The sequence below is a fragment of the Echiichthys vipera genome (genome assembly GCF_963691815.1).
Source record: "Echiichthys vipera genome assembly, chromosome: 5".
Classification (NCBI taxonomy): Eukaryota; Metazoa; Chordata; class Actinopteri; order Perciformes; family Trachinidae; genus Echiichthys; species Echiichthys vipera.
In genome coordinates, this window is record NC_139830.1 from 21738264 (window position 1) to 21754075 (window position 15812).

Genomic DNA, 15812 nt, shown 5'->3' on the forward strand with positions numbered 1-15812 from the left:
TTATTCTGCAATGCACTGTCAACAACGTAGATTCTACAACAGAATTTTATACGAACTGATTCATCAACAAACTGGTACAAGATATCCCTTGAACATGCACTGTAAATGTTGAAAATATGTCTTCATGTGTTTGAGCTCTTTGGCCTTTAGCCAGACAAAAATGTGCAACAGTCAATGAAGCAAAAGTTCAAACTGTCAGGACATAAATCCAAATGTAGCCTGAGGCCGATCCAAGAAACAGGTTCAGGTACGAAAAAACAAAACAAACTCACAAACAGTTACTATTTATTTATAAAAAAATATAAAATAATACATTTAATTTACATGATCTCAATCCACTGTACAAATGTTTAGCAACAAGACCACCATGCACTAGTGACTGTCATCAAAGTGAGCTGCAAATATTTTTGCTATTCTTTCAGTCTCTTTTTTCATGGAGGATGGCGACATGTTGGGACGCTGTCGAGGACCTCTGTGATGTGGAATGCTGTGAAGTTGAGAGCTCGGCTCCTGGAAAAAAAAAAAAAAAAATGACCTTGCGGTGTGAGTGCTGCCACAAATACAGGTGTTCAAGCAAGAAACCATTTGTCAGCCTGAAAAGTGGTCCAGGAAGAAATGTGTACAATGTATTAAAATTAAGCATTATATGAATTTTAAATTTCTCAACATTAGGCATGGTGCCTGAGAACTTTAAGCCCTGCAAATACTGAGCCCATGAATACTTTTTCCTGTTGTTCAAAAAGCACACAAGCATACTGGGAGTAGTCAAGGATAATTTGAGGAGCTCTTTTCCAAAACGCTATAAATCCATTTTAATAGTTTTCAGGAAAATTACATTTTTTTACCCAGACCCACACATATGGTTAATATTCAATGTATCTTGTCAAAATGGGTTTTATGGCTCAGTCTGAACATGTTGAACGGACGGACGAAACCAAAAACTCTCCCGCTTCAGAGCGCCGCCATGTTGGATTGCATAGAATACTCACTGAATTGTGATTGGTTGAGAGGACGTATCGCATTTAGGCTAAAAATAGGTTTGGCGCTGGTCGCGGTTTGGAAAGGAACTGCATCTTGAGACCATTTTAAACAAGGAAATATAGCGATTTGGCAGAAACACTGATGAAGCAGTGAAAAGGTTCTGTATACAGCAAAGTGGCTCAAACTCATTTTTTTAAATTTGGCTTTTATCTCGTTTTGGAAAAGAGCTCTTCATTTATTGTGTGTTTGAGGTGAGTGGTACACTGTATGAGTGACAGATCAAACAGAGCAAGCCTTTCTTTGGTTAAAACTCATTGTAATGGGTAGACCGTTTAAGAGGCTTGCCACGTGTCTGTCTAGTTTGAGTACAATCTTGAACTCAGCAACAAGTGACTGGCTCAAACCGGTTCTTTAAAAAGGTCCTTTAAGGCAAATATGATCCGAGCCTACTACGTTGATGCAGACAACTCTGTTGCCTGGCAAGAATAAAAAAAACAGACACAAATTTAATAGTTTGGACCTCTGGGAAGTGAGATCTGAAAACACACCTACAATTAGTACTTATCACCAAATCACCTTGTGAAGTTTAACACATGATTTATCCTTTCAAAAACAAAACTACGTGTTACCAGTCTGGTTTTGATGTGTAAAAACGTTTGTTCAGCACTGGCGCCTGAGCCCTGACTGTTAAATGTGAGGTATTTAGGTATTTAGATGTGGTTACATCACAGCAGCATTAAGTGTCAGAGTGTAAAGGAGGTGACAGACGGGATACAAACAGTTTTCTGTTGATCTTACGATTGTTCAAACTACTTTGTCAAATCCTTTTCTTCCCAGTGTAAACAATGGGCGGTACAGTGAACACCAGATGTACTCATGATCCTATAACAGGATGTACAGCATGCCATCTACTTGAAATATCAATACAAGTCAAAATAAAAATAACAAAGAGTGGGTGGACCCCAAGCTGTTAATGCTGCAAGTTAAATTGCACTGAACTTTGGTTGGTACACATTGTCACTGGTTTTAACTGACTACAAATGATACTTTAATGTCTTTATTTGTCAAAAAATCTCTTAAGGTGGGAACAATACATTATCCCAATATGCTTCACTGGCATGAATGGTAAACAACCATTGTTGCCAAAGCAGAACAATTAACAAGATAATAATTATAACATTGCATTGTCTACAGATGTGTGTAATCTGTTTCAAAAAAGAAAAATGCAAAAACTAGGCTGAGTTTGTACTCCACAACTTGAGTTGGTACAAATACTCACCGGGTCACTGGCCATCTGGGAGAAAGAAGGAGCTAAACGTATGACTCTCATAGATGCCTCCATTTGGTGAGAGGGGAGGAAGAAATTCGGGACCTCCGCAGGGATAGAGCTTATGAAGAATGTTAAAAAAAAGAAGTAAATATAGTATGACGTCATCCTAGAGGTCGAGAGAGGACAGTCAAAGCTAGTTTTGCCATTAATCTTTGATCAGGGATGACATTCTAAAATAAATGATAACAGCAAAAACTAATCTTACAAACACAGATGAAGGATACGGTTGGAGTGGAATGTCTTGATTGTCCAGGGAGCATGAAGCGTCCTGGATAGCTGTGGCGTTAAGTGGGGTGGGTTGAGAAGCTCTGTCACCTGACCCTTCTTTGAGACTGTCGGGTTCTTCTCTTTCACCTAAACATTGTAGTGTCCTTTCACCATCTCTCTCTGTGTCTGAAGCATCTCTTGATAATCCATTACAACTTTCACTTTGTTGATGTTCACTCTCTTCTCGTCCGAAACATTCATGTTGCTTGCGACAGTCATCTGTTCGCAGATTTACCACCTGCCTTTTCACATCCTCATCTTTACTCAGATCTGGCTCATCCGGTGCCTCCTGGCTCTCCAGAGAACACAGATCAGGGTCTGACAGGATGCTGGTCCAAGGACTGGTTTTGTCTGTTAAAGAGGTCACCTCATTGAGAGCCCTTGGTTTCACCACAACCTCCTCGTAATCTTCCTCGTCTTCTTCATCATCATCATCATCGTCGTTATCTTCCTCATCCCGTGTGCTACCTGTCCCTGCTTTGTCTGCTTCAGCTTGGCTTTCGTCCTCAGACATAGTACCCTTATAGTTTCGTCTGTCCTTTTCTTCCTCAGAGTCTGTATGGTCTTCGGACATCTTTGGCAGTGGTGTGTGCAGAGGAGACACTTCTTCCTCAGAAGAATTTGAAGCTTGGCGTCGACTGGAGATTCTCTCAATAGTTTGAGGGTTGTTTTCTCCAAAAGGGGAAGCTGTTGAGCTGCTCTGAGAATCCGAGGGAATTGTTTCTAGGTGGTGTGCTCGTAGACCTGGATGAGGACAGTGAAGATTTTAGCAGCACTACTCTTGAGAACATAAGGCTTTTTTAAAAAATTTTTATTATACTATCTTTGTTTGTCATTAAATGTTTTTTTTCCCAGCGATCAAGGTCATACTTTTGAAGAAATATTTTTTTCCTGTTGTGTTACAATAATGTATAAAACCAAAGCTTGACAGTGGTGTTTGGAACTTTTTCATGACATGAAAATAAGGTTATCATAAACCTGTTTTGTCACCTTGGAAATCATACAGACAAAACCATACATTGATTAATTGAGAAAATAATCTGCAGATTAATCCGAACTGAAAAGAACTGTTAGTTGCAGCCCTACTGTACCTTATAATAACTAAAAATAGCATTGGCACTGTTAGAGTGACAGCAATGCAGTGTTGACTTTATTCCACTGGTTGACATTTCAGCACCACTGGTCTTTATTTAGAGGACTCAAGAAATTAGAAAGTAGTGTGATGCTTCCTTTTATGGTTAAAGTGTGTAAGCTATTCAGTAGGCTGTGTCCGCAATGAACTCTGGGTCAACTGCCAAGGTTGGGTAAACTAGAACAAAGTTTACCTGCCAAGAATAATAATAATATTTTACCATCTTTAAATGGTAAATTAACTAAAGATTGGACATTTTTAAAAGGTATGTATTATCCATGTGGAAGAGCTCACCACTGATAATATTGTTGACTTGTCCAACTAAGTGGTCGGACTTGAGAAGAAGCTGACACGTGTCTGTCTCTGTGTCCCTCTGCTCCTCATGTTCAGTGTGACAGTCCTGCTCACTTATGGACGGGAATGTAGGATTTGAAAGCTTACGGCTGAAGTATCTCTGGATGTTGTCCAGCTCACTTAGTTTTTTCCTGTAAAATCAAGGAGTCGTAATCAAAGGTTTTCAGGCTTTAAAAAACACTGAATGGAGACTGTAATGGACCGTATATGTGAGGATGTGAATGATACCTGAGTGCTGAAAACAGGAGGGAACTGGAGGGATTAAGGTCACCAGCACTGCTGCTGCAGACAGAATGAGCTGCTGGGTGCTCCTGCAGACTCTGATGATAAAGACGTACTTTGTCCATGTGCTCAAAGTGGCGGTCACTCTCACTGGACCTGACCAGATTTAAAGATGATGGAAAAAATACAACGTGGAGGCTCTTTTACAGCATGTGGAGATACATTTTAAATCATGACCGAATGAACATGTGAAATTGTTCTACAAACCTTTCAGAGAAAAGCCTGTTCGCGTGGTCGGGCGACGAGATCTTTTGCTCTGGGTGTCGGCTGATGTGACAGGGGAAACTGCTGTATGTGGCTGTGGTATGGTAGCTGAGAGGGAGGGACTGGAATAAAGCCTGCTAATACAATACATTCATCATTATTACAATTAAACATGACAACGTTTTTTTTTGTTTTACTGTATGTATGAATACTTTCTCCCACCGGTGAGTTTTTGGCAGCTTCTTCATTCACAGATTTTCTCTGTCCTCGGAGGTCTTGGACCCCCTTTAGTGGAGTGATGGACACTTTGAGCTGGCCGTGACACTGACCACTGAAGTCTGTGATGTTGTACCAACCGCACACTGACTGGAACCCACAGACTAAGGGGGACAAGTCTACAGAGGCAAATCCAATCACCCTCTCCGTTTCTATGGAAGTAAAATAACCCAAGAGTAAATTCAAATATCAAACAAATGCAATAAACGTCATATATTAAAACGGATTCCTGTACCTCCTTTGTGCCAGACCTTGAACACGAGGGATTGTTGTGGATCGACCAGTAGCTGCTTCGAAAGCCTAGAAATTCAAAACAAATCATCAGCCTGATATTTGATACGATTGTTTCAGTGTATTATAGATACATATTTAAGTTAACGTCTGTGATATGAGTGGACCTGCACTCATGTTGATGGTCCCACACAGGGCAGTCGGTGTTGGCGATAACTGCTGTGGACACTGGTTCAGCAGAGTCTGCAGTGACGTATGAAGCGCAGCAGCATGGTGAGCCTTCGCTGCGCTCTGCTAGAGGACAGCCTGCCAGAGACACATGACACACACATCAATATGAATGATAATGTATGTGAAAAAAAATTATTTCATGTCACAAGCTCACCTTTCAGATTCAGGTGCATCGCCTGATCCACTGCAACAGTCACAGGGAAAGAGTCATCCATGCTTGTTTCTGTGTGCGGCACCGATGAGATATCTGGAGTTGTTCTGGAGGATTTATTCTTGTGTCTGCTTAAGGATTTTTTGGGCGAGGGGGCTCGGTCTGCTGCTTCCACCTCTTCTGATAAGAGCTCCACCTGGCTGTCCGAGTCCATCTCGATGTCAACTCCAGCAGGTACCTCCACAGGGACAAAACCTGCTGTCAGTGTGATGTGCACCCTGAGAGCAGCCCCTTGTAGATCTGCTGCTGAGCGTCTGAACAGCGGATACACACCTGTAAGACCACAAAAATGTGATTACCCTCGCTGCATCGTTATTTTGAAATTCACTCTTCTTGAAAAAAACATTGTTATTCTTTTAAATGTCTGGAAGAGCTTAGTAATAAAATTATCAAATGATATTTAAGTTGTTATACAATGTAACAGACAGTAACAGGTTGTGTTAAATGGACAGATGATATTGTCTCATATTGATCGTAGGCCTTTAAGTGAATTGAATCGAATTGAAGTTGTATCACGGCAGACTTTGGACAACAATACGGTATTTGCTCATATCAAAGACTTGATATAATAATGATATAATAATAATGTAATAAAGCTTGTGCTTTAAACCCCGTAAACAGCAGTAATAATCGGTTCAATTATAACAAAATAATTTCTTACCACTGAGAGTGAGCTTCTGCTTGGGCATCTTTGCAAGAGTAGACAGATCAACAAACGCTGAACCCACCAGTCTGTCTGTGTCTCGGGGCCTTTGGGATTTGTCTTTTGTAAAGGCAACCCACACCTGAACCTCCAGCCTCTCCTCTCGAAGATACCACATCAAGGGCTGAGTGCCCCTCAGCTCCACAGTTCTACTTCCCTGGAAAGTCACCGTGGCCTGGCCCCCCTCCTCAACAGATGGATGCATCATCTGGGAGCAGAAGGCATCCTGGTCATAGAACTTGTACCTGAAGTAGCAGTAGGTGGAGCGCTCAAGCTCACTGAGGCCTGGCAGAAGCAAGCAGTGGACAGGTATCCACGCTCTAGGCATCGAAAAAGTCAAAGACATTTTTCTCATGCTTTCTCCCCAAGCTTCTTCATCTTCTTGCATTTCATTCTGGGCCATTTCCCAGCTCAAACCCTGAGCAGCTTGAATGACTCTTTCCCTGTCTGAGTGGTGGGCGAAGTTGATGGATATCTCGAGGCCCCCGACCAAGATGTGCTGGTGCTGAGAAGATCTTGTTTCTTGAGGTATATACACTCCAAACCAGCCAGAGATACCTTTATGGTTGGAAAAAGAAACAAAAATGAATTCCAAAGTGTGTAGAAACTCTATTTGACAGAGCAGTTACTGAGAGTGCTGAATACCTGTTCTTTTACAGATGAGATCAGCAAGAGGGACTTTCACTGTCCCCAACATCACATCCTTAGGCTTATGAGTGTGCACTGTTAAAACAAATAGCACAAAACATAGTAGTAACTTAGTAACAGACAGATATCATGGACTGACATTAGAACTAATGCAGAAATATTTATTTTAAGAGATTAATTATGTAACAACATGATGTCCAAAACAAGAGGTAAAATGTATTCAGCATCAGCATATACAACATGAAGCAGCTGTGTTAACAATAAACTAATTATGTGGACTAATTTACTGTTGATTTGAATGTATCCTCTACTTTTATTAAAGGATAAGATGGATAAAGTATGTTCACTGCCTGTGCAATAATAAAAATGTCAGAAGTTAATTGTTACTGAAAAAAAAAAAAACATACTCTATAATGTATACATTTTCTAACATTTTCATTAACTGTGGGAAATAAAACAGAGTCAACTTTCTCAAACCTTTGCGACTGTCTCTGTTCCAGATCGTGAAGACTGCAGATGCTTCCTCTAGCTGCTCAGCCAGGCTGCAGGTTTCTCCACTGCTCCTCTGAAACAGCAGATCACAGGACATCTCCATGTGGTGGTCGAACTCCGGGGAGAAGGTCCTGGCAGCTATCCGGGTGCATCTCCTTTCACGCTCAGGCAAGAAGGAGAGCTCAACGGTGACATAGGAGTTCACTCCCACACCCGCAAAGTAACTGAATCTTTCATCTTGTTCTGATAAAACCCTGAAACAGAGAGGCAAAGCACAATAGCAAACTGAAGACACCGGAGCAGTATGTATGAAAATGTTTAAGGAAGAAATAAGCAAAGGCTTTCAGAGTTATGCAGTGAAGTTTGTGCTGCTGAAGCACTTGCCATTGGATCAAATAACAGAACTGAATGTTACTTTGTGTATTGATCTCAAAATTTAAAGTTAGAACACCTGATAGCAATTTCTCTTTCAATGTAATTAGGCTGGTGACAGAAGTGTACGTGCAAATAAAACAAACTGTGTTAACTGGATGGCATGCCCTGATACCACCATCTTTAAGAGTTACTAAATGCTGTATTTTAGCGTGAACAACTGCCCTTCGCATATTTAAAAAAAATGCATTCAAACACACAATCTGTCCACTTGTCATCACACAATTAGGAATGGTTTCAGACACATTTACCCGAGCAAAGTTTCCATTTCATTAAGACAAATACAGTTCCCAAGAGGACAGTAAAAGTTATGTACCTTGCTGCAGCCTGCAGACCTGAGGCTCTGTGCACTTGAACCACAAGTGTCACAACACGAGAGGCAGCCCCTTTACCAGTCTGACCTTCAGGTCTCACTGGTCGGTGCTTGTACCGAATGCACACATCTAGTAAGCCTGAGGAACACACCAGTTCAGTCACAACATTTAATATGATAAATTTGTCAATACTGAATTAAGTTGCCCAAACTCTGTGTGTCTGTGTACCTGAGGGCTGAGGCTGATGTCCTGTGGGACTGTCCGTCCTTGGAATCAGGGGCAGGGAGAACATTTGAGCCTCATCAGGATGCTGTCTCTGCATGGTGACGATGGCACACAGCTTGGACAACGGAAGCATTCCTTTTGCCACAAGCTGGTCTCGAACATTTGGATAATAATATCTGCAGTTACACAATGTAATTGCATTTAAAAACACAGAGAAGGATTTATTCACAGGAAGTTTCAGGGTGATAACATTTTAGCTGTTATTAATGCATTTTAATTTCCAATGTTTTTCCCCAATAGGGCAAGACAACCACAAACCTGCACCACACTTCAAACTGGATGCCCCCTCCACTGCTTAGGCCTTGACTTGTAAGAGAGCTAAGCAGCAGCCTCTGAACAGGAACTCCTTCAGGAGCAAGAAGCACATGAGTCTCACTGTGGCCAAAAACTGGGTCAGGGACACAGAGAGTTGTGGTGGTACGAAACGGCTTCAGGTTCACACCTGTTGGTGATTAGGTAAAGGTCAGAGAGACGCAGAGGAAATAAACACTTCTTGGGAGTATCTTAGATTGTTTTTCTCAAAATAAAATGGCCTTACTACTCTCTATGAGGTTTTGGTCCACTTTTGCAGTAGGGTCACCCTCCTGACAAGGGAAGCTGTACTGGATGTAGCAGTCAGCTTCACCCCACACTGTGGACTGCAGAGGTGTCAGCCCGTTTACCTTCTCCACTCTTATCACAAACAAATGCTCTCTCGTAATTTCCTCCTGTGATGCCATCGCCTGAAGGACAAACATAATTGTAAAAATTGGTAAAAGGGACTCGACAACTTGCCTGCACTGCCCGTGTGTACTCGTCACTGAAAGGAAACAAAGTAGACACGCACATAGTTGAATGACCTGGAACACACACACACACACACACACACACACACACAGACACACACAGACACACACAGACACACACAGACAGACAGACAGACAGACATGAATCAGACAATGCAGGCAAACATGTTTTCACACATACTCAAGTCCTTTTTTAAATATCTAAATATAAGCAGCAACAAACAGGGCTAGTTTACTCACTAAATACCTGCAACTACCTGTTTGACAAGAACACAAAAAAATATATTTATGCATTATGTAACAAAAATGAACACTGACTTTTCTCTGTGAATGAGGCTGGTGATCAAGCAGATGAACTGGTCGCACGACATGAGACACAGAGTCGTATTCTTCATCCCTCGTGCGCTGGAGGGCAACTATTTGCTCTCCCCGGCCCATAGCCATAACAACCCTGAGGTGTCCTTTACAGCTACCTGAGAAAACATCAATGACTGGCATGTAGCAGTCCACCCCTAAAACAGGGTACTGCGCCTGGAGAAGAAGGTGGGCGATCTTTGGATCCCTGGAAGGAAGAAAAACAGACAGGAGGGTTACTGGTCTCACATGCAGCATCACTGTGAAAGGTATATTTTAGTAAATTTTCATTTTGAGAACTCAAGGAATTCATGGCACGTAGGACAAGACAACAACATATTCCATTTGAAGTACCACAGCGCCTTCCAGAGGGGAGGTTAAATAAAATAGTAATAATATTTGTGCCTGTTCTGATCTCAGTTGTGTTTGTAATTTCTAGGGCTGCAACTAATTATAATTATCATTATTAATCTGCTGACTATTTCCTCGAATAATCAATAAAGAATGTGTCTGTTACAATTTACCAGGAGCTGAAGATCAAATTGTTGCCGACAAAGCCCAAAACCCAAAGATGTTCAATTAACTATCATGGAGGACTAAGAAAGCCAACAAATATTCACATCTAAACCTGGGGTAGGCAGTTCATTTTTGGCGATGGTAAGAAATCCATATGTAATCTTGCATAATAATGTTATCAAGTGTTCTGAGAGAAAACTAGTTATGCACCTCCTCTTGGCCGTTTTCATGCTTTAGAAAATCTAGCCTGTGACAGGGGACTTAAGCCAAACACAGGTCATTTCAGAAAGAGAGAGAGCGTTCCTATTGGCTCAGGACAGAGAGGGTACAGGGAAGGCTGCAAAAAGAGGCATCGTTCTGCTGCAAAATCAGTGAATCAGTTAATTGTCTGTACTTTTGCAGAAAAATTACTTCAATGAGTAAATCACTCCTCATTTAGCTCTAATTTCACCATAAAACGTTACCACTACAAGTTGAAATATCTAGTGCTTATTCTTTCAATTTAATCTTAATGCAGACAAAAACTTGTTTTTTACTGATTTCTGTTCAAAAGAAAAAAGATGCATTGTCTTTCCATGACTTGCCGAAATGACATGTAGAACTGGTGGAGAGGTAATTTAACGAGACCAAGGAGTCGATCCTGCCCTGAACTCCCTGTCTTCTGCCACACCTCGATTACAATTACGTTATTCTTCATCCGCTCCAGCAGCTTAGTTGTTAAGGCCACAGGAGTCACCTGAGACAAAGGATGGAGAAAAAGCCATGCGGGTCAGTGGGATGCTGTATTTACAATCTAGGAGAATGTTGCTTCCTTTGTAGCCCAATTAATAAATAAAGATGTGGTTACATGCCTTGATCTCCTGGACTAACCTGAACAAAGTTGAAAGAAGGATTTGATTGACCCCAGCTGATGACAGATCTCGCTGTCTCATCACACCATAGTTTACAGTTCAAGTACAAATTTGGAGCCTGCATGTGCCCACAGTTTAAGTTCTTTCCATCTGGCACCATGAGTAACGTATGCAGCAGGACCTCCGGGTCCTCCTCCACTTGCTGCCGGGATTTGTGAGGAGATGTGTGAAGGCTGGGATGGGGAGTGGGTTCCTTCAAGGGTTTCTGAGGACTCCAAACATTCAGCCTAGGATATTCAAAAGAGCCATGTGGTAGCTCCTCCCTAGATCTGGAGCTGGACTCTTTCTGTGGACTGGGTGCACTTTGTGAAAGCGATGTGTCTCTTCTAGCAAGCTTGCTTTTACTTTTTTCAGAAGAGAAATCTTTGAGGTCTGTAGCAAGTTCTAGTGACACCTGAAAACAATAATAATATTACTTCTAGGAAAGTCACTTGTGTAACAAATCAGGCTTGCAAACAATAATTCCTGGGTAAAAATGAAAGTATATTACCTTAAGGGGTCCAATCTCCTGTGTTGCACAGTTTCCTTCCACACTCTGTACAGGTAAGACAACAGATTGACTCAGCTGCTTGGTCTGCAGCAAACAGCGCAATGGGTGAACGGCCTTACCGATGGGAACAGGCTGCAACAGAAGAAGTCAATGTCATCACAAGCACATTCCTTGAAGTACTTTGTGTAATTAAAGTCTACCTGTATTCCTAGACATTTATTAGGAAGAGAAAGTCAGTTTTTATGTGTTTTATATAGTAGCTCTATTTCATGAAAGACACACAATAAGAAAGAACCTTTTTGTGTGGTGATAAGTTGGGAGTTTCTGCATCTTTCAAGTCAAATTCAAGCACTTTTCAAGCATATTCAAATTTCATGCTTTTCCTGCTTACTCCAGGTAGGGAAGTGTTTTCAAGGATTTCCAGCACCCATATGATCCCTATAAATTATATACCATTTGCACAACATCATAAACATCTATTCAAAACCATCCGTGTTGTGCAAACAGATGAACATTATATACCCACTATAACTCATCTTAACTAATCAAATGAATAATGTTTAGTCCAAAGCTACTTACTTTCTTTTGGTCGCTCTTTCGTGAGAAAATCTTGAAAATAAGATCAACTTCCCACCATTTTGTAACTGTTGCTGTACTGAAGTGGACAGGAAACACAGAGGGATGATGGAACTTCACCGCTGAAACACACAGGAGAGTGTATGTCAGATTTAGTGACAAAAAGGTGCGTTTCATTAAAGCAGATTGTAACATGTCATACCTCCTGCTGAGACTTTGCTGGCAACAGCTCTGGTCACTTCCCCATCTCCACCCTTATTACGATCACTGGATGCCATCGGTAACGCGTACTCGATGAAATACGTGCTAATACAAAAAGAGAGGCGGTATTAATTTCAATATTACTTTTTTAATGAGATCAAAAAACTGTTAAATGCTTCACCCTACCACTTCTTGCTGGTTGATGGTCGAGGAGGTTTCCCTTTAGTAGAGTTTTTTTTAGGTGAGGTGGTTATACTGTCTGTAGGTACAGTCAGGGAGTCGATGGTCACTCTCACCAGCCGGATCAATCTCAGCAAAGTTAACTGCTCTGCACTCACGCCAGGGGGGATAACACCAGCATCTGCAGACTGCTGAGGCTCCCGGTTTAGACTGGACACAGACAAAATATGGTGAACAATTGTCTTACATGTACAAATGGTGGGATGGTTATATCTTCTCACTCTGTATGTTTTGTCTGTGCTATATGCTATTCTGGTGTGTATCCAAAGTAAATTGTTAATGAAGCTGGTACATTTCCTTCTCCATTCTTTCTAACTGGACGGAGCTTTGTACTGTCCAAGTAGCTTGGTTTAGGGAGCAAGTAAAGGCTCTTACCCTCCAGTAATCTTTGGTGCAGGCTGTGTCAGCTGTTCTTTATTTGAGGACTCTGGACGTTGACCCTCCGTCTCAGTGTCATTTGGTCTGATATCTGACATCTGAAAAGACAATAAGACAAGAATTACTTTAAATAACCCTCCCCAAGTAAACTGACAGTGATATAGCGCATAACATGTTGTTTTTCCCTGACAATCATCAGAAAATCATTTACTTACAGGAGTTTTGTAGAACAAATTTTCCAGTAAGCTCTGATCATACTGTGGATCATTAAGCTCACTATCCCCACACACACTGCTATGGCCAGACAGGGATTCAGGGAACGAGCCATCTCCATCCCAGAGAGGAAGAGGGGATGTGTTCAAGCTGAAATTAAAACATAAATAAATCTTAAGAGTAAAAATTCTTACATTTTCTGTCACCTTGGAAAATAAATTAGGCGAATAAGTACCTGCCCAGGAGCAGATCCACAGCTCTGTTATCTATGTCGACAGGACGGTCCAAGCTGCAGTCTGAGATGGCAGCAACATCTTCGGAGTCCTTGAGGGCGGAATCAGCATGAAGAATATTTTGAAGAAACATCCCAGAGGGAGAAGGGAAGGGCCTGAAGACACAGAAACAAAGTATTATAGATTATGCACTATAATATTATATAAAAAACACGGTTGTTGTTGATTTTTTTTAACACTAACTTGGAAAGTGGCAGGATGTTATCCTTTGGGAGCGGCAGAGGGGTGTCTTTCAGAGCCGGGGCAGAATCCATGTCACATTTCAAAGCTGATACTACCATAGCATTTCTGAGCTTGTTCCCACGCTCTAGAATAACTGAGAGGAGAGAAAATGTTGGGTGTTTGTTAAGAGACAGTATATGCATGCATTTGTGGTTATGTTCATCTGATATGTAGTCATGCTGCTACCAACCTGAGAGAATATCATTAGTTATTTGGTCACAAGGCTCCTGACTTGAAGGATTCACAGCCGTTCGACTGCTCAGAGATCTGTTTGCGGTCGGCATCTGATTCTCCAGTAACTCTTCTTTGCCTATGTCTTTTTGGGCATTTTGGAAGTATAAGTGGTCTTTCCCTCTGAAAATATAACAGCAATATATAAAGTAAGATTATTATGCTCTGGTTTATATCATATCATTAGATGTTGAGTTCTTATAACAAGACACAGGATTATGAATATCAACAACTTCAAACCTTGGAGTGTTTCCACTGCTGCACCCAGCTGATTCTTTCCCACTGCCAGCTGAGAGCGATCTGGGCTGCGTGGGCACAGTCAGTGCAGTGACTTGCGCCCCTTTAATGCTGATATCTGTGATGGGACCTGAGCTGCTACTGTCATAGGCTTCTGTCAGAGGCTCCAAATTAAGGGAAACCTTAAAGGGTAAAAACCATTAAGGGAAATTCAAGCATTTGTCCTGTTTAAGTGGAGTCTTTCTATTCAACACTTCAGTATAGCAAACATTATTCCACGAATGCAATTGGCAGGTAAATGTAAATTCAAGTTTCCACTCACCTGCAACTCTCCCAGCTTATCAGATGTCGGCGATACAAGGGTGTAAAATCCACTGAGGGGGTGTGACAGAGAGAGACGTGAGATGCCTTCAACCTGAGCCCGTGCGATTGGCAAATGATCCGGTTTGGTCAGAACTTCAAGCACCAGAGAGCTCATATCTGTTCATCAATGACAAGTGAGTGAGTTATTTTTAACAACATTTTAAACTCAAACATATCAAAGCCTTCTTAGTTACCTGTAAGATATGCGGTAAACTGCTTTGGCCCACAGCGGATGGGGAAGCGAGCTGTGGTCTTGAAGGTTTTCTGTGACGGCTGTGATCCATCTCTTGGAAAGAAGCGTGTCCCGTTGGATGACTCTCCCCACCAGCGCAGCCTCACAAATGTTGCAGGTGGAGGCTTGTGAACTGTCCATAATACCCGGCTCACTGTCACGCGTAGGAAGCATCTTAGCTGGCCTTCGACCAGAGGAGGGAGGCTGGTGGCGGGGGACACATCACTGGGGACTGAAGTGTTATTTTTGATTACAGCAAAGTCAAGACACAAACCATGCAAACACTAATGTCAAAGGTCACCATGTAACAGGACAGGTAAGAGTGGTATTTGATGCCAGTTTAGATTGATTCCCGCTGTCTGCCCATGCTGTGCATGTGTTAAATATCAGTGTTTACTGGGAGACTATAGACTACACAGCAGCACATACTAGAGGAACACAGAAACATTCCCACTACTTTAGACAACTGAGTAAAGTGGAATTAATATAATATATAAAAAAAAAGATTGTAATACTGCGCTGTAGTTTTTGAGGTAGCCAACAATTACAATACTATTAATAATTATTAATATATACTTTGGCAAACCCACACACTCACTGCGTTACAAGTTGATAAACAAATGCTGAGTGAGGCACATTAACAGCATTGATTACACATGCAAAAACAGTACAAACCGAGAGAAAGTGAGAGCAACTTAGCATAACATTAGTAAGCTATCATGCTAATGTGAGACTGACAGCTGTCGCTAACAGCTAGCTCCCGTTACTAGCAGGTAGCTAAGCTAACAACAGTGTACCTTTCTTTTTGCTGCCTCCAGATTTGACGGACCTCTGTTTTCTGCTCTTCATCCCTCAGCTCAGTGAAAATAGGTTGTGACTGACAACCTGGCCAAAGCAGGAACCGTTAGCAGGCATGATTTTTATCACACCGCAGCTAGCTGTTAACTGTTAATCCGTTTAAAAGAGCTACTTAAGCTACACGCACACACACAGACACACATACAAACGGCAGCGCGCAAAACTGTTTCCGAGCAACAAAGTCCCAACGTGCCGCCTCCGCTGCCGCTGCTTTTCACAGATGCACTCTGGGAAATTGAGTTTATTTCGTTGTGGAGGTCAAAAAGTCATGTTTATGTAGATTTAGTAACCGCTACGTGATGATAATATAATATTACATCTAAATGGCGATAACATTCG

General features: G+C 41.6%; 1 protein-coding gene across 2 annotated transcripts; it reads right to left on the reverse strand.

The window, feature by feature from the left end:
• Positions 1–372: 372 nt before the first annotated feature.
• c2cd3 (C2 domain containing 3 centriole elongation regulator) lies at positions 373–15537 on the reverse strand (the record flags this gene model as incomplete). Of its 2 annotated transcripts, none has more annotated exons than XM_083914354.1 (33): positions 15413–15537; positions 14578–14847; positions 14343–14500; positions 14024–14202; positions 13743–13906; positions 13514–13646; positions 13273–13425; positions 13040–13187; positions 12822–12922; positions 12393–12596; positions 12208–12311; positions 12009–12127; positions 11430–11561; positions 10899–11333; positions 10613–10764; positions 9477–9720; positions 8912–9095; positions 8632–8815; positions 8317–8489; positions 8091–8226; positions 7328–7596; positions 6848–6925; positions 6161–6760; positions 5443–5772; positions 5225–5363; positions 5062–5126; positions 4773–4978; positions 4554–4684; positions 4293–4442; positions 4005–4195; positions 2536–3322; positions 2261–2369; positions 373–510 (listed from the first exon to the last, which is right to left on the reverse strand). In XM_083914354.1, exons 1-33 carry the CDS (start codon positions 15462–15464, stop codon positions 373–375), a joined length of 6618 nt encoding a protein of 2205 aa, XP_083770480.1. In that variant the 5' UTR covers positions 15465–15537. The 2 variants fall into 2 exon arrangements, with proteins under 2 accessions (XP_083770480.1, XP_083770479.1); XM_083914353.1 differs by having other exon boundaries at positions 4554–4687.
• Between the last annotated feature and the right edge of the window lie 275 nt (positions 15538–15812).